This window comes from Lemur catta, chromosome 2 (assembly GCF_020740605.2).
Source record: "Lemur catta isolate mLemCat1 chromosome 2, mLemCat1.pri, whole genome shotgun sequence".
Classification (NCBI taxonomy): domain Eukaryota; kingdom Metazoa; phylum Chordata; class Mammalia; order Primates; family Lemuridae; genus Lemur; species Lemur catta.
The window spans coordinates 112180674-112201374 of NC_059129.1; the positions used below are offsets into that span (position 1 = coordinate 112180674).

The window sequence follows — 20701 nt, forward strand, 5'->3', positions numbered from 1 at the left end:
CCAAGGGTACCTGGTTGAAGAAGCACTGCCTTAGTAGTATACAGAACCCACAAGCTCATAGCAGACAAGGATTCTCTCAGTTTCTCAATACAAATAGGCTAATAATTCAGATTTCCATTGATCAGAATTTGTGTTTCTCAGTTTAACCTACACAATTATATTACTACTAATATCAAAATATTTGGCAATATAGTTGCATAAGCATATGCAAGGAATAAATAAATTTCAGAAAAGGCATGAAAATGAAGGATATGTCTAGCTCCTGAGGTTGTAAGAGGTTAAGTGACTTTGTAATATTACACCTGGCTGCTGCGTTCATCATTCATGGGCTTTTGTGTGTTGTTTGCTCATGTTCCTATTTAATTTTTCAATTAGTGCTTTGAGGGAGACAGATGTTGAGTAAATGCTGCTTTGTGAATTATTATTTTGGAGGTTTTAAAATTAGGATACTTTTTTTTTGCTTTTTATTTAGCTCTAAATTTTTTTTGTTTTATATTATTTCTCCTACTTTAGTTGCACCAAAGATTTCTGCATAAACTGCTTTAAGAGTTACTGACCTGAAAGGGAAGTTATCTTCCCTGAAACTCGATCCAGACCAGCTTTTGGTGATTTGCTTACCTGACCATGCAGCTCCTCCCTTGAGTTTCATGTTATGATTATAATAATAGGAGCACAGGCAATCTGATCACTTTAGCCGTATTGCTGGATAGTTTATATCACTGCAGGGGGTATCTGTTTATTTACCCTACAATGATTCATCATAGTTTAGCTTAGAAAGTTAGAAGTCAGCTTAGAAGTCAGGAGATTGACTTTTGTTTTAAATTTTGGTTAATTACTTTGTTATCTATCCCTGATATTATAGCTTAATGGCCCCTTGGAAGATTGAAGAGATTAAAAATGGAGAGATGCCTGATGCTTGTTCATTTTACAATTTTGTCTAGGAATACTGCTCTCTAATTTTAATAAATTATAGTAGAAACACCTCCTTAATGCTAAGGAATATGCCAGGGCTGAGGAGGCCAAGTTGAACAGAACGAGGTCCTAGCCTTTGAAGAGCAAGGGGTTTATGTTGGGTAGGGAAACAACTGCAAAACTATGTGACTACAGCTACTGTAGCAGTATGAATCAAGTATAAACATGCTCAGAGGTAGTTATAAGAAATCCTAAAATCAGGGATGGTTTCTCAGAGGAGGTGATTGTTGTACTACATCTTGAAAGATAACCACTGGTTTGCCAGGCAAAGGGGAAAGTGTCCTAGGAGGAAGAAAGAGATTTAAAATGTGGGATATGTTTATGGAGCTATCATTGATTCAACATAATGGAGTAAGTACAGTACAGACCAGCAGCAGGAGATGTGGCAGCAGGAGATAGGAAACAGGTTCAGAAGGGCCTTGCATATCATGCTAAATAGTTTGGACTTGATTGATGGTTTTGAATTAGGCGGGTAATGGAGTATTATTTTTACGGTGGTATACTGGGTGCAAGCCCATGTCCCTTGGAACATATACATCTCCCTCTAAAACACAGAGGTAACCTACATTAAGGGAAATAGAGGAAGGGCTGAACTCATGTTTTTGAGTGGGTGAAGTTTTAGATTGTTTGGCTGTGTGATTGCCTTCTAAGAGGGAGGTTAGATAGGGATGGAAAAATATGACTAATTAAGATTCATTGAGTTTGAAACTAAGGAAATGTTGAGACTGAAGATGTAAATATGGGTGTAACTGCAGATAAGAATTGAAGGCCCTTTCTAGAAATTGCTATACTTAAATAGAGTCTTGTGTTAAATTTTGTTAGGAATAGGTTTGCGGTAAGAATTATATGATTTAACTCTTAAATTATGTTTTCTCCATGTTTTTGTCAACAGAAAATATGTAAATAGCAAAATTCTTTGAAATTATGAAAGATTTCAAAGTCATATTTTAAAAGGAGTGGCCTTCTTTAATTTATTTTTTTAAATGCTTGGAATTTTTTTTGCCAAAGATTTTTGTTCTGGTGCTTTAGTTTTTCCTGGTCAGCTTCTCTACAGCTCCAAGGATAGAGTTTAAATGAAGGATACATTCAAGGGTACCCTTCAGGATAGGGACTCGCTCTCCTCTGAATTTTATTTAGCTGCCCTTGCAGAGCATTCCGAGAAGTGTGTGCATAGATTATGTAACTAGTCACTTAGGGCCATTGGTCCCCTGTTAATCTGGCCCTCTTGAGAGACAGTGAGCTGGGAGTGCACTGGGAGCAGGTAGGTCAGACTCCGCATTGTTACTTAGCAGTCCCTGCAGATTAGTCATAGGAGGTTGTTGCTGAGCAACCAGGGGGCTCTGTGGTGGTGCATCAGCCCCCTAGGAATTTTACAGTAGTGGGGGACCCACCCCCATGAGAGAAGCAATACAGTCTGGCAGAAGGCCAAGCCTCCCTCAGAGACACAGGGTTGTTAGTAGTAAGTATTTGACCTTAGAATCAAAGAAGATAACTTATGTTCTATGAACATGCAAATGATTTATGAAATTTCTTCATGTATATTTAATTAAACATGAACTTGGGGCAGGGAAGGTAGCTCTGGCAGTTAGAGTTCTCATTTCAAATATGTTCATTCCAGGTTCTTTCCTCTTCAGGCTTAGCTTCAAGGTAAGTTTTCTGGGTCAATGAAAAGTAATTTTTCTTTGTGCTGCATGAAATATGTAACTTTTCCTATTAACGTTATTTAGCCAGAGTAAATATTTACATTTGAGAAAAACCAGCAAGCAAATTTGCTCTGGTCAAACAGGCCTGAATGGAAAAGTATTTGATTCAATATCAATGGATGAATTTGCTACTAATATTTGAGATACGCCTTGAGTTTTCTTTCTGTATAGAAAGGTTAGAAAGTAACAATTCACCAGGACCATGTCTTATTTTATTTTTAATATTTCACACAGCACATAAATTACCCTTTAGGAGAGTGGGTAAAATGTTGAAACTAATCAGCTTTGTGAGAAGGTTGAGTTCTGCTTTTAGGACTCAAAAAGTTGCCCTGTTGAGCAGTGGCTTCTCCTAAAGGTCATATTTTAAAGGCCAAGACTTAACACCCTCAATATCTTAGAGTATCACACAGTTTCATCGAAGGCTAAAGTGTGGAGTAGTGAAACATGCACTGTCAGATTTGAGAAATAGTTAACATTGGTCAGGTAGAGAGAAGTGATGGTATAAACCTTTCTTATCTCCCACTTTCATGTTGATATTGTATACCCTTGATATGATGTGGTGAAAATGCCACTTTGCCTCTGTGGTCTTCCTCCCAAAATCTTATACCCCAGTCTAATCATATGAAAACATCAGACAAATCCCAATTAATTAACTGTGACAAATGTGCCATACTAATGTAAGATGTTAACAATAAGAGAAATTGATTGTGGGGTTCTATAGGAACTTTCTGTACTATCTTCAAATTTTCCACAAATCTAAAAGTATTTTAAAATAAAAACCTTATTTTTAAAAAAATACTACTACCATATGATCCAGCAATTCCATTTCTAGGCATATATTGAAAAGATTTGAAAGCAGAGTCTTGAAGGGACATTTGGACACCCATGTTCATAGTAGCATTATTCACAATAGCCAAAATATGGGAGCAACTCAAGTGTCCACTACTGGATGAATAGAGATGCAAAATGTGGTATGCACATTGGAGTATTATTCAGCCTTAGAAAGGAAGAAACTCTGACACATCCTTCAACATGGATGACACTTGAGGACATCATGCTAAGGGAAATAAGCCAGTCACAAAAACACAAATATTGTATGATTCCACTTATATAAAATATCTAGAGTAATAAAATTCATAGAAACAGAAAGTAGCATGGTGGTTACCAGAGGTTGTGGGGAGGGAGAAATGGAGATGATTGTTTAATTTGGTATGAAGCTTCAATTTTGCAAGATAAAAAATTCTGGAGATTGGGTGCACAACAGTGTGCAAATATTTAACAATACCAACTGTATGCTCAAAAATGATTAGGTGATAACTTTTCATGTTATATGTATTTTACCATAATTTAAAAAAGAAGTGCTGTTAAGAATTACCATTTTCAATCCATTAGCCTGATAAAGTCAATACCACACAGATATACTATTTCTTTTCCTTTTCAGTTTATGATTCTCAGTATCCTGTTTGAAGGTTAGTAACCTAGTGATATCAGATAGTAGAGAGGTTAAGAGAATAGAATAATTAGTATAATATTATCCCAAAATATTTGCAACCACTGGTCATCCAAAAGCCTGTATAAAAATTACCTGGAAACCAGCAGGATAGAATGAATGCTAATAAGAACTCAGAGTTTGAAGGGAGGAAAAGATGGATTGGCAGCATTTTTGGTTGTTTTAGTCTAACGTAAAAACTTTCCTGAGCAGAAGACACAGTGATAATTATATATTAATTATTTGGGTTGATATGTTTTATTTCTTCTTTAGAAGCAAAACAAACATCCTGTTATACACACTCTATATTTGTTCCACTAAAAGCCTACAACACGATGACAGAGAGTAGGGGAATATTTTCTATTGGAATGTTTCTAGTAATGTCTGGAGTTATTAGTGGGGTTTTAAGGAGGTGGACTTAATATTTGTGCCATAAGTAATTATTTCAATTACATGGCAGGATTAAATGGCAGGTTGAGCCAATTGAGATTTGTCTCTGATTTGCACCCCCTTTCCTTTTTTTTTCCTTTTAGAATCAGTGTGTCTTTGAAATCCAAATACATTAGAGTCTAATTTCTTTGATTTTTTTTTTAAGCTGAAAATTCTTTAGAACATCACATTTCCAAAAGGAAGCTATAACACTTGGGAATGTGATCACAGATACCTTCTAGGGTCCTAATCTGAATTTAGTGTTAAACAAAAGAAGCGAGTTTTTACTTTTGCAATTCTTCAGGGAGAGTAATAACTACATATGTGGTATTTTATTGTATGTGATCTTCCTTAAATCCCAGAGCAACCTGGAGAGATAGGCAGGATCAATATTATCATGCCCATTTTGTGAGCAAGGGTCTGTCATTTACCTACAGGAAATGAGTGGACTCCTCAAAATCAGCAACTGATAAATGGATAAGCTGGATCTAGAACTAATTTCAGTGCTTCTCCCTCGATATTATGCTGCTCCTAGGACTTTCTTTTACTGGCTCACTTGTAAGCTGTGAGAAAATGTGGGAAACAAAGGAGAGAGAGACTAATCAGATTATTTGAAAACTAATGTAAAAGAGTGGCTAGCATAGTGCTGCTGATTTTTTTGGGGGGAAAAGGATTGTATTTGACAGTCTCAGTGAAATATTCCTACCACATATAATTCTTGGGTTTCATACAGTTATTAATAGAAGTTTAGTTACTGTACTAAGTGAATGGTCTGTGGAGGATAGATTGGAAGGGGGATGCCTCAGACCAGGGAGACTAGTGAGAGATGCTCTAATCTCTGTAAGAATGCATGGGATAGAGGAAGGTATGGCTGGGGAGGGTCAACCTGTGCAAATGGTGCCTGTGCAAATGGAGTTGTGAGGAAGAGTGAGCTAAGGAACATTATGAGACTGGAATAGATAGAATTTGATGGTTTATTAGAAAGGAAAAGGAGAGGGAAGACAGCAGACAGCACTGACCCCTGAATACGTAGTATAAAACTAGTCTCTCTTCTCTGAATAAGCTTAGTAAAGTTAAACAACACATACAAGCAGAGAAATATTGATGTTAGTGGCCTCACACAGGAGAAAAAGGGACAGATGAGCTCTATAAAATGGAAAAAATTGCCTCTCTCATCTTCAACATCCAAGCATTTAACCATGGATGTGTCTGCTCAAATATGTAAGCTGCCTGAGTGAAAGGGGGCTTGTTTTACCCTGTGATCAGTTTTAGCCACTTTCATCAGAAGTACGTATGGAAATGAAAATATCTAGATTGTTTTCTAGTTATTTAAAACTAATAACTAGTTTTAAAATGGGTCTTTTAATATATACATGCCTAAAAGAATATGAGCAAGAAAAAGCATGAAACCTCTTGCTCTTAGGCATTACATGTGGATTGAATATTTTGGGGTTCATTTTTTCTCTCCAAACATTTCAGTCACTATATCATGTGACTGAGGAAACAATGTCCTTGTTCCTTGGCACTGGAATTCAAAGATGAGCTGTGGAAGGGATAGTATTGCTTTTTAAATCACACATTTGAGAAAGGCTGTCACTCACCTAGTTAATCTCCTTTTAATGGAAATTTGAAAATCTGAACAAAAATACATATCTTGCTATATTGTTGATTTTACTATTTAGTAAGAATGTCTATGACTGTTCATGTTACACAGTTTAAGAGCAAAATGAAAGAAAGATTGCTTAGAGTACAACTGATGGGTTTGAGCAGTGAACAAAACAATAAAAAGAAACACACTCCTTATTCATAAGGGAGTATGGAGCTGCTTACTCAAGAAAATTTGTCCTGTTCCTGCTATCAATCAGAGAAATAGAAAAGGAAAAAAATTGAGATGAGGAATGAAAAAGTAACAATGAACATTGTTGAAAAATTGTATGGCATTTAGTCACTAAATTAGATGTTTTTTGCCCAAGGAACCACTTGTTCTTTTCTGTAAGAGACAAGATATTTATCTTAATAAATCTTTTTTTTTTTGCCTTTTGTTTCCTTCAGGGGACATGGTATACTGAAAAGGCACTCCATCAAGAGAAATCTGGGGGAAGGAGGAACCTATAAAATTACTGAGGCAACACACTAGCAGAAAAGATTGAGGTAAGTACACCTTTTGTTCCATTGATCCTGGAACATATGGAATAACATATTGAGAATGTCCCTGAAAATGTCTGTGTTGCTATAAAGCCAGAGGGCGCAGAGAAAAGGTAAGGTGGGATGTTTTCATTTTAGAAAACAAATCAATATAGTTTAACCAAAGCTTGACAGAATCTATTGTTCATGTCAAATTACTGAGACCTTGAGATACACCTTTTCATCCCGTATCTGCCAGGGATCCGCGATTAGTAGAGAGACTGAGCTTGGTTTGATATTTCCATTCTTAGCTGTGCCTATTTAAATTGTTCTCAGTAGGGGCAGCTAGCCCATCAGAATAATCTTTTAAAATTTATGGCCTTTAAAACAGAGGAGGAATTTATACTATTACCTATTAGATCTTATAAATTTACTACTTTTTCTCATTACTATTCTCCTCAAAGACCACAGTAATAGATTTATAATCAATTCATACAAGTAAATATTCTTGATTACATTGGTGGACATAAACCTCTAATACTTTTTTGAGAGATGGGTTCCTGTTTCCTAGTGATATTGATCTATTTTAAGGATGGATTAATCCTAGCACTCTGGGAGGCCGAGGCGGGAGAATCGCTTGAGCTCAGGAGTTTGAGACCAGCCTGAGCAAGAGCGAGACCCCGTCTCTACTAAAAATACAAAAGAAATTATCTGGACAACTAAAAATATATATAGAAAAAAATATTATCCAGGCATGGTGGCACATACCTGTAGTCCCAGCTACTCGGGAGGCTGAGGCAGAAGGATCACTTGAGCCCAGGAGTTTGAGATTGCTGTGAGCTAGGCTGACACCATGGCACTCTAGCCCAGGCAACAGAGCAAGACTCTGTCTCAAAAGAAAAAAAAAAAAAAAAGGATGGATATCTGTGTATACTCATATTCACCTGCAAAAATGGCATGTCCTTTGAAAATTAAGGGCACATTCATGTTGCAATCTTATGTGTATTTCACAAAAATTCTGTCAGTTTGGTGAAATTTGTATTTGAAGGCACTCCAATCCTTTAGTGCTGCATTGTTCTACCTAGAGTAAGATCCTGGCTTCCTCACTGCAGATTAGATGATAGATCAGGAAAACTGAGTGTAAGCCGCAGCCTGTAGGAAGGCTGCAACAATCCTCCCACTCTCAGGTTCCTATGAGAACACGGCTCCAAGGGAATAGGAAAGAGTGGAAGACATTACATTTGGTTTAGGCTCATTGCCTGGGATTCTCAAAATCAGGATGCAACTTTCCTATTAACCCACTGTGATTTCATGTAGACATTGGCAATGGGTTCATTTCCATGTGTCATGGGAGCATTTTTACTTTAATGTCAAATTTTAAATTTATGTCAATATGTCTAGAAATAAATTTAAGAATAATAGGCCTTAATTGAAATATACCTTTTATTATGAAGTAATTTCACATAAATATTTTTCAAAAACATTTATATTTCTATGCAAACCACCAGAATCTCCACACTAGGAAAAAAAATAACAAGGAGAATTTTAAAAATTAATTTTGTATTTAAGAAAAATTAAACTAAGATAATTAAACTAACTAAGGTCTATATTGGGGGCTCAGTGTACAGTGATATATAAACATAATCTTATTTAATTCTCATGATAACTCTGTAAGGAAGGTAAGGAAGGCATGGTTAGTCCCTGTGATATACATGTACCTTCCCAAATGCACACATTTAGCTAGTGGGTAGTAAAGTTAGGATTTGAGCCTAATTCTGTGTGATATATAAGACTATGTCCTCAACTGGCTTGGATAGAAAGGTTTGGAAGGAGCTAAAATACTATCTGTTTCAGTGAGTAAAGTATGTTGTTTTCATAAGGTATCTATAATCAGTTTTTAAAAATATATACTTTTAAGGAACACATTATCCCTTTACTCTACAAACTCTATTAAAGAGATAAAACATTTTTTTGATTTATTTAATAAAAAGCACAATACCCCAAGAAAATGCCAAAATAAAAAAACACTAATAAAACTAGCATAAAAAAATCCCTCAAATCATTGAAATACTAGCTAAAGGAATGTAGAAATCAACAAAATAGACTAATACAACACATGGTGTTTTATTCTAGGAATGTGACAGTGGTTCAATATCGGGAAATTTATTAAAATAATTTCATAGTCATAGACTAAATGATAAAACTCCTATATTTTTTACTTCCAAATAAATTTCAAGTACATTTGATAAAATGTAATTATATTTCCTTTAAGAAAATACTATTACATACAATGTAGTAATTTAGGAATAGGGAGATATCATTAAGGTGTAAAAAACTTCAATCAATGACAGGGGGAACAACTCCATAGCTAAGCATAGTCCCTTCCAACTCAAGGAAACAGGGAGTGGCTTATTTGTACTCACAAGTACCGCCCACCATCTCAGAGATTAAGCTGGGGGACCTAATCACTACACACTGTTGGGAAGAGGTGAAGACTGCAGGTCAGAGGTAACCCAAAAGGCTCATCAAATCTGCTAGAATACCCCATAAGAAACACAGGACCAGCACACCTTTCCCTGGCATGCTCAGGGACCAATCTTCGAGGACCTGAAGACAGGCCCACAAGGCAGGCCTCGCACAACCCAGGTCTCGACCAAGAGACCAGATGAGAAGGAATCAGTGAAAGAACTCCAGAAACATGAAAAATCAAAGAGAAAGAACACCCCGAAAAGAAAACAGTAAATCCTTACCAATGGATACCAAACAAAACAAAAAGATTGAAATGACAAATGAAGAATGTCAAATATGGATTGTAAGGAAGCTCAAGGAAATACAAGAGAAAATAGAAACCCAATATAAAGAAATCACAAAAATAATGTAGGGAATGAATGAAATATAAACTAAAGAAATAAAATTATTAACAAAAAATCAAACAGAACTTCTAGAAATAAAAAATTCTTTCAAGGAAATACAAAACACTGTGGAAAGTCTTAAGCATAGACTAGAACAGGCAGAAGAAAGAATCTCAGAGTTGAAGACAACACCTTTGAGTTAAACAAGTCAGTCAAAGAGAAAGAACTGACAAGTAAGAGAATGAACAAAGCCTACAAGAAATATGGGATTATGTAAAGAGGCCTAACATAAGAATCATAGGCGTCTCTGAGGGCAAAGAAGAAAATACACAAAGGTTGGAAAACCTATTTGAGGAAATAATTGAGGAAAATTTCCCTGGCCTTGATATAAATCTAGATATTCAGGTACAAGAACCTTAAAGAACCTGTGGGAAATTAATTACAAAGAGAAAATCACCATGACACATAGTCAAGAGTCACTCCTATAAGCCATAAGGTAAAAGCATTGGTAATTTACAAAGGAAAGCCCATGAGACTAACTGCAGACTTCTCAACTGAGACCATACAAGCCAGAAAGGATTGGGGCCCCATTCTCAGTCTTCTCAAACAGAATAATGGCCAACCTAGAATTTTATACCCTGTAAAACCAAGTTTTTTATATGAGGGAGAAGTAAAGACTTTCTCAGACAAGCAAACACTGAGGGAATTTGTGAAGACCAGACCTTCCCTGCAGGAAGTACTCAAAGCTGCATTATACATGGATTAACACAATAGATACCCATCAGTGTAAAATCACCCAAAAGCTAAAGGTCAGAGCCCAGATACCGCAATGACTCAATAGGTAAACCAAAGCAATAAAGTTCTGCTCAACAGGATAAAAAGAAATCCACCCCATTTATCAATTATTTCACTAAATGTAGATGGCTTGATATCCCAACTCAAGAGACATAGACTGGCTGAATGGAAAAGAAAATGCAAGCCAAGTATCTGCTGCCTTCAGGAAACACGTCTAAGCCAAAAAGACTCATTCAGACTCAAGATGAAGGGATGGAAATCAATATTCCCTCCAAATAGAAACCAAAAGAAAGCTGGTATAGCCATTCTCATATCGGATAACATGGATTTCAAATCAACAAAAGTAAAGAAAGACATAACAATCAGATGTAAGCCTAGACAAAGAATTTATGAAGAGCTCAAAGGCAATCTCAGCAACAACAAAAGTAAATAAATTGGGCCTGATTAAATTACAAAGCTTCTGCACAGCCAAGAAAACAATCAGTACAGTGAATACACAACCTACAGAATGGGAGAAAATATTTGCATGCTATATATCTAATAAAGGGCTAATAACCTGAATCTACAAAGAAGTCAAGCAAATCAGCAAGAAAATATCAAACAACCCCATTAAAAAGTGGGCAAAAGGCATGAACTGAAGCTTTCCAAAAGAAGATAGACTAATGGCCAATAAACATATGAAAAAATGCTCAACCTCTCTGATCATCAGGGAAATGCAAATCAAAACCACAATGAGATATCACCTAACTCCAGTGAGAATTGCTTTTATCAAAAAGTTCCAAAACAGCAGATGCTAGCGTGGATGCTGAGAGAAAGGAACACTTATACTCTGTTGATGGGACTGCAAACTAATATAACCTCTATGGAAAGTAGTATGGAGATACCTCAAAGAACTGAAGTAGACCTACCATTTGATCCAGAAATCCCATTATTGTGTATTTACCTGAAGGAAAAAAAAGTCATTTTATCAAAAAGACACTTGCACTCAAATGTTTATTGCAGGACAGTTGACAATCCCAAGGATGTGGAATCAACCCAAATGCCCATCAATACATGAGTGAAGTAATAAAATGTGGTATATGTATACCATGGAGTACTACTCAACCATAAAAAATGGTGAACTAATATCTTTTGTAAGAACCTAGATGGAACTGGAGACCATTCTTCTAAGCAAAGTACCACAAGAATGGAAAAACAAGCACCACATGTACTCACTATTAAATTGGAACTAATTGATCAACACTCATGTGCACATATGGTAGTAAAACTCAACAGAAATCAAGCAGGTGTTAGGGAGTGGGAGAGTTCTAACAGGTTCAATGCACATTATTTGTATGATGGACGCACTTACAACTTTGACACAAACTGTACAAAAGCCATTCATGTAACCAAACACTTGTATCCTCATAATATTCTGAAATTATAAATAAAGAAATCATAGAATGAATTAAAAAAAAAAAGAAAACGTAAGAACCCTAGAGGCTTACTACATGACAAATTTCATTCTAACCAATGCAATAAATTTTAAAAAGACAAATATTTCCTGAGTTTTTATTATCTATGCTAGAAACTTTTAAATGCTTTATAAATATTATTGTCATTCTCATTTTACAAATAGGAAGCCGAGGCCAAGAGAAGCTGAATAACTTGGCTGTGATCACACACCTAGTAAGTGGCAGATTTGAATTAGAACTCAGATGGTTTTAAATCTTTAATCTTAGTAAATACTATGGGGTGCTACCTCTCAAAGGTTGTAATTATTAGAAAAAAGGTGAGATTGTGTTTCTTAAAAAAGTATATATATATATTAACTAAAAATACCAAGAGGATCAACTGAAGAACCATTAGAGTAACACACTTCAGTTAACTGGCCATACAAAAGATAAATGTGTATAAATCAATTGATCTTTTCATAACAGCAACAAATAGAAAATATGATGAAAAATCTTATTTATAATATCAATTAAATATCATATAGCTATAAATAAACCATATAAGATATATGCAAGACTTAAATGAAGAAAATATTTTATTGAGGAACACAAAATAAACTTCGCAGTGATGTAGGTGTATATTACATTCTTGGATGAGAACAATAAATGTTGGACAGATGTTAGCTTCTCCAAATTCATTTATAAAGTAAATACAATTTCAATTAAAACTCCAAACAGATTTTTGGGAACAACTTGGCAAAATGAAAATTCATGTGAAAGAATGGACAGTGTGGGAAAAGCAATTTTTTGGAAAAAAAAGAAGAATAACAAAGGAACTTTGCTATTTCCAACTATTAAGATCTATTACAAGGTTACAGTTATTAAGATAGTATGGCACTTTTATTAAAACAGAAATTTAAAGGAGCTAAATCAGTTTGAAAAATCTCCAAGACAAATCAAAGCATATAAAAGTAATGCACAATAAAGACAGCATTTCATGTTGATGAAGAAAGTACTGACTGTTTAATGAGCAGAACAGAGAAAAATGACTAATGTTAGGAAAAAATGTAAAGTCAGATCTTTTATTCATAAAATATTTAAATATCAGATTGATAAAAGAAAAAAATAATGAGACATAGCTGGAGGAAAATAGATTGGTGAATAATTTTATATTCTTGTCTAACATATCAAAAGCAGAAACCATAATTAAAAATTGATAGACTTGATTATAGATATATTAAAAGTTCTGTACACATAAACAGAAAAGAGACTCAAACAGCATGAATCTAATAATGTGTTTGAAAATCATTTTTTCTTGATATTTTCAGGGGGAACAGAATTAATAATCCAGTAAGTTCTGACTAACATTATACTATGTAACTGCTGTTTAAAGGCTTAGACAGCAAAGACCATCCTGAGATAATACTAGTTTGGTATTATATCCCCTGCAGGCACAAAACATCATAGAAATTTTTGTGGTATTAATGTATGTCTTACCTAAAAATAAAGATGGAGTTCTAGAAAAGAACAAATGATACCAAGGAAGGTAGGATTGTTCCACCTAAAAAGGTCAACTAAATTTGGGTTATAGTATCAAAGAGAGTAAGGGATTTTAACCAGACAGTTTTATAATTCTTTCATGTACCAGGGCATTTTATTTCAGAAGAAGTTATTTGCAACCTCCTTGAGTAATGTCTGAATTTTTATAACATGTTATCTTTAATAAAAATGAAATAATTCCAGTTTTCTGTCTTCCGTAATGCAGTGGATAATTGCAGAGGAGAGATACGATGATAAAATTTGGAGAAAAAAATGTGTCCTGTTTTATTGTAGAGTGTGATTGCAAAAAAGATTGTTTTCTTTATCTCCTTTCAGAATAGCTTTGCTCTTTCAATGCTTGAGCCCCAGAGCAAGTGTGAAAGGAAAATTTATAATGACAATGAACTAGAAAATATTTTTTACAGTTTTAATTTAGGTAAAATATCCTAGTTTATACCAGCCTATCCTATAACCATCAATTCACACTAACAAAATAGCAGTTTTCTATCCTGGGCCCTATTAGTATAATTGCTGGACTCTGAAGAGTAACCAGTGGGCCCATGAATCTCCTAGTCTTTCTGTTCGCACCAGCCCTTCTCCATGTCCCTGGTCAATGCACCGATTCCTGGCCACTGCTCTTCCTCCTGAGGCCGCTCACCTTGCTTTGTGCCTTTCTGCTAGCAGTCTCTCAGCTGCTGTGGACCACCCCTCCCCTCACCTGTGTTGTCCTTTTATTTTTAAGCTCAAATTGCCCAAACTTCTGCATTCATCCTTCCCCTCCTTTCTAACCCTGATCATTGTCCTTGGATAAAGTTTGTTACTTCAGCTCTCTTTAGTCATCAACCCTGAAGTTTATTCCCTCTCTGACACAAAGACTGGAATTGTTAATAAATGACTTTCTCTGAGGCAGGTCTTGGTCTTGGAGTTTGGCCAACGGCCATCATCAGTGTCCTACCTATAAGGACTTTTAGGTATTCATGAAGTTATATCCCTGGCAGATTCATCCTGCTGGCTCAGGAGACATGCCTAGAAATGTCTGAATCTAAAAAAAGAATACAGTGTAGACACTAGCTCTAACACCCCTGCCAAACATTGGCTTTTAAACATGTATCTTTATTTTTCATAGATATATACACTTAGTACATAGAGTTTTGACCACTCCCAGAAAAAGGCTGGAAGTAGCCTGAAGAACTGTATAAAATGTTTTCTTTTTCTTATGGGTAATAAAAACAAAAGAGAGGCTTAGCCTGATATCGGGACTGGCCAACAGTTTACTTTGGGGAGGTCCTAGGGATGATGTGCTAACTTTCTTCAATTATGTAAAGAATATCATGTCAAAAAAGAAATCTGTATAATTGAGAAGACAAAACTAGATTGAGTGGAATAGAATCAGGAGAATCAACATTTTTGCTTAATCAGAGGAAAGGCTGTCTGCAATTATAATGAGCTACCTCTGATAGCTGAGGTGGTTCTAGAAGCTTGGTACCTCTAGCAACGGATGTGGCACAGGGATCCACATGTGGGATGGTGAGGGGTTGGAGGTGGATAATTAACTCATCTCCAAAGACAAAAGTTGCAACATCTGTTATTGAAATCATTGATGTGGGAAGGGCTCCCCTGAAGACAGTTCAATGTGAGACTACAAGGCTGCTTTTGAGTCAAGCCCACCAGCTTTGTCAGTTAACTCTTAGACCTGGGCCAGATCTCTCATCTCTGGACTTTAGTTCCTACATCAGAGAAATAGAGATAGTAATAGTATATGTTTCATAGGATTGTGGTGAGAATTGAATAAAATGAGTAAAGAAACTAATTCAAAATGTTGGGATACAGTGGACACTTGACAAATGGTACTATTATTATAGGGAACTATAGTCTCATCTTGGGAAACACGTGGACTGCCTTACACAGTCCAGAAGGTTAAAATGATACCCACTAATGTAGGGCGTCCCTCTCTTCCCATCTGGGATTTGTAAAAATCTACAGTGAGAAATAGTAAACATATGCAACACTAGAAAACCTACCAGGCCAATTGTTCCATTTTGTTAGAATTTGCTTATTATTTGTCTGTTCTTAGTTGCCAGAAAGATTTTTTAGTTCATTCTCTATCTCTTTGTATTATGCTAAGGGGCCTATATTGTCAACCTCAGTTTGGTGTATCAAAAGAGACGTGTTAAGACTTGTTCAAAGACAGCCTGCTCATGCATGTGGATGAGTTTGAACGTTGCTAGGGTTTGGCTCTATCTGTGTCACAATCAATTCCTATTTTTAAGTCATGTTGTTGGAATCAACCATTAAATAATTTGAATTAGCTGTTAAGAAGTCCAAAAGAACTCAGGTGGTTGACCTGCAGCCAGATTATGCCAGTATGAGACAAATAAAGCAATTCGTGATTGCCTGTAACAGCATTAACTCAACGGACTGTGGTTCACTTCAACCATGCTTACCAGCTGCAATTAATGAGCTACTTCAATACTCTGTGCTCACTTTTCCAGGCCTATCTTTGATTAGCTCCACTTTCTTTTTCTTTTCACAGTCCATATTCTGTTTTATGTTTGTATAATTTATATATTAAGATATAAACAATGCAGAAAACAAAGAATAAAATCAACTCCTACCTCCCAGAATTGACTCATTTCATTTTGTAACATTTGCTTAAAGTCTTCCTTTTTTTAATTTATTTTTTAATTTCAGAATATTACTGGGGTACAAACACTTTGGTTACATATATTGCCTTTGCACCGCCCAAGTCAGAGCTACAAGTGTGCCCATCCCCCAGACAGTATGCACCACACCCATTTGGTGTGAATATACCCATCTCCTCCACCCCGCTTCTACCTGGCCAACATCCAAAGAATGTTACTTCCACAGGTATACATAAATGTTGATCAATTAGTACCAATTTAGTGGTTAGTACTTGTGGTGCTTCGTTTTCCATTCTTGTGATATTTCACTTAGAAGAATGGACTCCAGCTTCATTCACGATAATACAAGAGGTATGAATTCACCGTTATTTTTTATGGCTGAGTAGTACTACATGGTATACTTATGCCACATTTTATTAATCCACTCATGTATTGATGGGCACTTGGGTCGTTTCCACATCTTTGCAATTGTGAATTGTGCTGCTATAAACATTTGAGTGCAGATGTTTTTATTATAGAGTGTCTTTTTTTCCCTTGGGTAGATACCCAGTAGTGGGATTGCTGGATCAAATGGTAATTCTACTTTTAGTTCTTTGAGGTATCTCCATACTACTTTTAGAGGTTCTACTAATTTGCAGTCCCACCAGCAGTGTATGAGTGTTCCTATCTCTCCACATCTGCACCAACATTTGTTGTTTTGGGACTTTTTGATAAAAGCCAATCTCACTGGAGTTAAGTGATATCACATTGTGGTTTTGATTTGCATTTGCCTGATGATTAGAGGTGTTGAGCAATTTTTCATATGTTTCTTGGCCATTAGTCTGTCTTCTTTTGAGAAAATATTTGCACACTACATGTCTGATAAAGGGCTGATAACTAGAAACTATATAGAACTTATGGAAATCAATAAGAAAAAAAATCAAATGACCCCATTAAAAAGTGGGCAAAGGACATGAACAGAAACTTTTCAAAAGTTTTCCTTTTTAAAAAAATAAAATGCTACAATTAGGTAAGGCTCCTCTCAGAAGCATCTATGAATTAGTGTATATTGTTCTAATCTATTTTATATTTTCACACGTGTTTATGGAACCATTACAATATTTAGTCTTGGTTTGTGTTTTTCAAATTTACAAAAATAACCTCACACTTCTTTTTATGACATTATGTTTTTGAGATCTGTGTAAAGATATATAGTTCTAGCTCTGTTCTCCCTTGTGAAATTTGTATTTCACTTGGAAAATAAAACACTTTGTTTGCTACTCACATCTAGTAGCCTTCTTTACTGCTAAATTGGGCACATGAATAACAGGATGTAATTGCTGGAACAGGTAGGAGAAAATGTCTTATGTCTTTATATATTGTCAACATTGGATCTTTTGAAAATAACAAAAACTAAACTGGATGGGAAGTCAGGAAAATGTGAATAAACTAGGACTTTTTCAGGCAAACCAAAATGGAGGATCAGTCTGCATATGAAGAAAATAAAGCTGTGAGAGGTGAAGTGACTTTCTGATGATAAAGCAAAATAAACAGGAGACCATTTACCTGGGGTAATTTTTGTACCCGGAACTCCTTATACAAACAAACTGAACTTAACTTAGAGGCTTTTCTGGTAACTGATTAATTTTGAATTGAACTTCAGCCAGTCACAGAGAGCCAACTAACTGACTGGGTACACAATTAGGGACCTCCTATCAACCAGACCCACATAAGGCAAGTGCCTAGCTGTAGCCAATCAAGTAATTTCTTTACTGTGCTTCTGCATTCAGTCTATAAAAGCCCACGGCTCAGGCTGCTAGAGCAGAGCTCTCTGAACCTCTTCTAGTTTTTAGTGCTGCCTGATTCATGAATCATTCTTTGTCAAATAAACTGTTAAATTTATTTTATCCAAAGTTTTTCTTTAAACACTGGATTACATAGCTGGTTAATGGCAGTTTTTGAAATACCCAGCCCAAATCTCAAAATTAATAATTGCATGGAGTAGGAGATAGAAAGCTTTCTATTTTATTGTTCTGTCCATCATGCTACTTCTTAAGTTTAAAAAGGATGTAAATAACTAAGACAATGAATTTTTAGAGCCCCTTCATTAGAAAAATGAAAATGCCTAATACCCAGTCTCAAAATGGCTGGTTACAGTATAGCATTAATCTCTTGTTTTTCCCTCATGATTGCTCTTTTCCCTTCCAGGTAAGTTTAATTACTGCCTCTTTTCACTGGGTAAAACACTCTGTCCCATTTGTCCCAGTAGGTAGGGGAATATGGTCTGGCAAATCAGGTGCCACTGGTGATCAGAAATCATCTTTTTTCTAGTTACTTTCAGCTTATTTTTGCCCTATAGTTGTCTTGACTTCTGGCTAGTTAATGAATGTGACATGTCCATCTCTTCAAAATTTGAGCGTGCCAAGTTTGTACTGGAGACAGAGAACTGACCCACTTATTAAACCACAGCCTGAAAAACAGGATTTGTGGTTCCAACCCAAGCCTGCAAGTTTCTTAAACTAGGCCCAGTCTCAGGTGTTCTTCATAGTAAGGTGGCATTGCTATTGTATTGTTATGGTACATGGACAAGTAATTCTTCATTTCATTTTTATTTTGTACTTCAAAACTAGTGCAGCTACTAGGGTTAAAAGACTTTCAAATAGTTTTTAAATTTTCCTCACTTCAAATTTGTTTTTGTTTCTCTAAGATGATTTATACATTTAGAAGATAAATAAAATCTGTATTTTTGACTACCTCCTCCTGTGAGTAAAAATTTAATTGCTAAAATACTCAATCTGAGTTAAATGATACATTAAAAGTAAAGATAGATCATATGTTAAGTATCAAGTTTCAACCTAATTATGTTCTTAATAAAATTATGGTAATTTGAATTATCTTCAAATAAGTTCAGCCTGTAAAATATTAATATACAGATGCTTGAGAACACATAATGGTTTTCATTAATTTAATGTAAATCTATTATCTTAGCTTGCAAATAGCATGGAAATTTTAACCACAGTCATAAAAAAATCAAATTCTATTAGTAGGAAAGTGTAAATGTGTAGTTGTTTGTAAACACAACCCTAAAAATTCAAGATAATAACTTTTAAAAAGATGACATTATGGTTAAAAAGCTGCACATTAGCTGATTATTCTTATTTATCTCAGATGGTGGATCTTCGAATTGCTGGAAGCCAATGTGAATATGTTAGCTGCTGATGATTATCAAAGTCTTCAGTATATAACAGTTCTATATATGTGGGTATGGCTGCTGTAATGTGGCTAAAAGGATAATGTTTCTCTCAAAGTCCAATCTACATTGCATACCTGTGAAGGCTCTTGTTTGGTTTAATTTGGTTTGTGGTTATATTGTTATTTGCATATAATGTGGAATATGGCTTAGCTCTTGAGCTGACTGCTAGGGGGTCACCCAAAATGAGCCACTTCACTTAAAATTATTCTGTATGTTAGTTTGTAGAGTCTGCTGTTGGTATTTAAATGCAAATCATAGCTTAACCCATCACATAAAGTTGTAATTTCAACAATATATTCTGTTTCTTTTGATGTTTTTGCTTGTGGCAATTTATTAGACCACCACATAGGATTTCATAGTCTTTCTGACCAGGCGATCATTTGAACTGCACAAAAGATTTGGTGGAAAAAGCACTGGACAAAACTCAAATCTCTTTTCTATACCATGCTTTGCCATTGTCTGGCTGCAGGAGTCTCAGAAGTCATTTAGAGATACAGCACAGTGTAGGGGATCAAATTATTTTGCCAAGTTTGAGTCTCACTTGTGCTATTTATTAGCTATGTGGCTTTAGGCAAATCACTTAACTCTGTGTCTCAGTGTTTCTATTTGTAAAGTGGAATTGATAATAGTACCTCTCTCATAGGGTTATTAAGATTAAATCAGTTGATATTTATGAAGTACTTAGAATACTGCCTATATACAACTGATTAATAAAATTTTAATGTGATTTGACTTCATTGGATTTGATGTCTATAAAGATTATTTCCAGTTTGAAATTTTATCATTTTAAGTCTGTTTCTTGCCTTTGTTTTCAATACATCTTTAACTTAGTAAACATATGCTGGTAAAAACATTGTTTCTATGTAGAGTATTAATGGTTATATGGCAAACACTGATGATTCCTTTTCTGTCATTTATTTTGAATCAAGGCACATTTGCATAATTAAAGAACTATTTTAAAAGCTAAGCAAAACGTTCATATATCTCATAGTTGTAGATTGCACCAACTCCTATAACTGGACTTGGAACTTGTTTCTGCATTTTATAGACATTTTATTTACCTTCCAAAGGCTTACTGTCATTTATTTCATTTTTCAATTTCTGTCTTTATAAATGTGCTATTGGATGGAAGGCTATTTGGAAAAGAGAATTTGATGATTGCTTTTGACCTATGTATTGTCGTATTGTCAGTAAAAACATTCCACTGCTTATCAGGTTCCTTTAGTACAGGTTGGTACAAGGCTTCTATCTTTTTTAGGCTTATCGCACACCCATAACTCTTTATTAAACAATCTATAGTCTGTTTTAACTATGCTTGAAACCTGTTAAATTGTAATATTTTGTAGGACAAAGAGCAGTGTAACATTGAATAAAAGCTTAGTGGTTGAAGGATGGATTAGTTTGTTTTTTTAAAGATGGGGCATGCTCTCTAGGGTGAAAGAGGACATTGAAATTGGAACTCATCTCCACTGATGGGAGAAAGTCCAACCA

General features: G+C 35.3%; 1 protein-coding gene across 2 annotated transcripts in view; it reads left to right on the plus strand.

Annotated features, from left to right (window-relative positions):
• Positions 1 to 20701, plus strand: part of PKIB (cAMP-dependent protein kinase inhibitor beta) — a 105178-nt gene that overhangs the window by 13853 nt on the left and 70624 nt on the right. For both annotated transcript variants that reach the window (XM_045542307.1, XM_045542305.1), the window contains exon 2: positions 6646 to 6744. Coding sequence is in view for 1 of the 2 variants with exons in the window: in XM_045542305.1 (XP_045398261.1) it covers positions 6646 to 6730 (85 nt within the window). In the remaining variant the exon portion in view is untranslated. The remainder of the gene's footprint in view (positions 1 to 6645; positions 6745 to 20701) is intronic.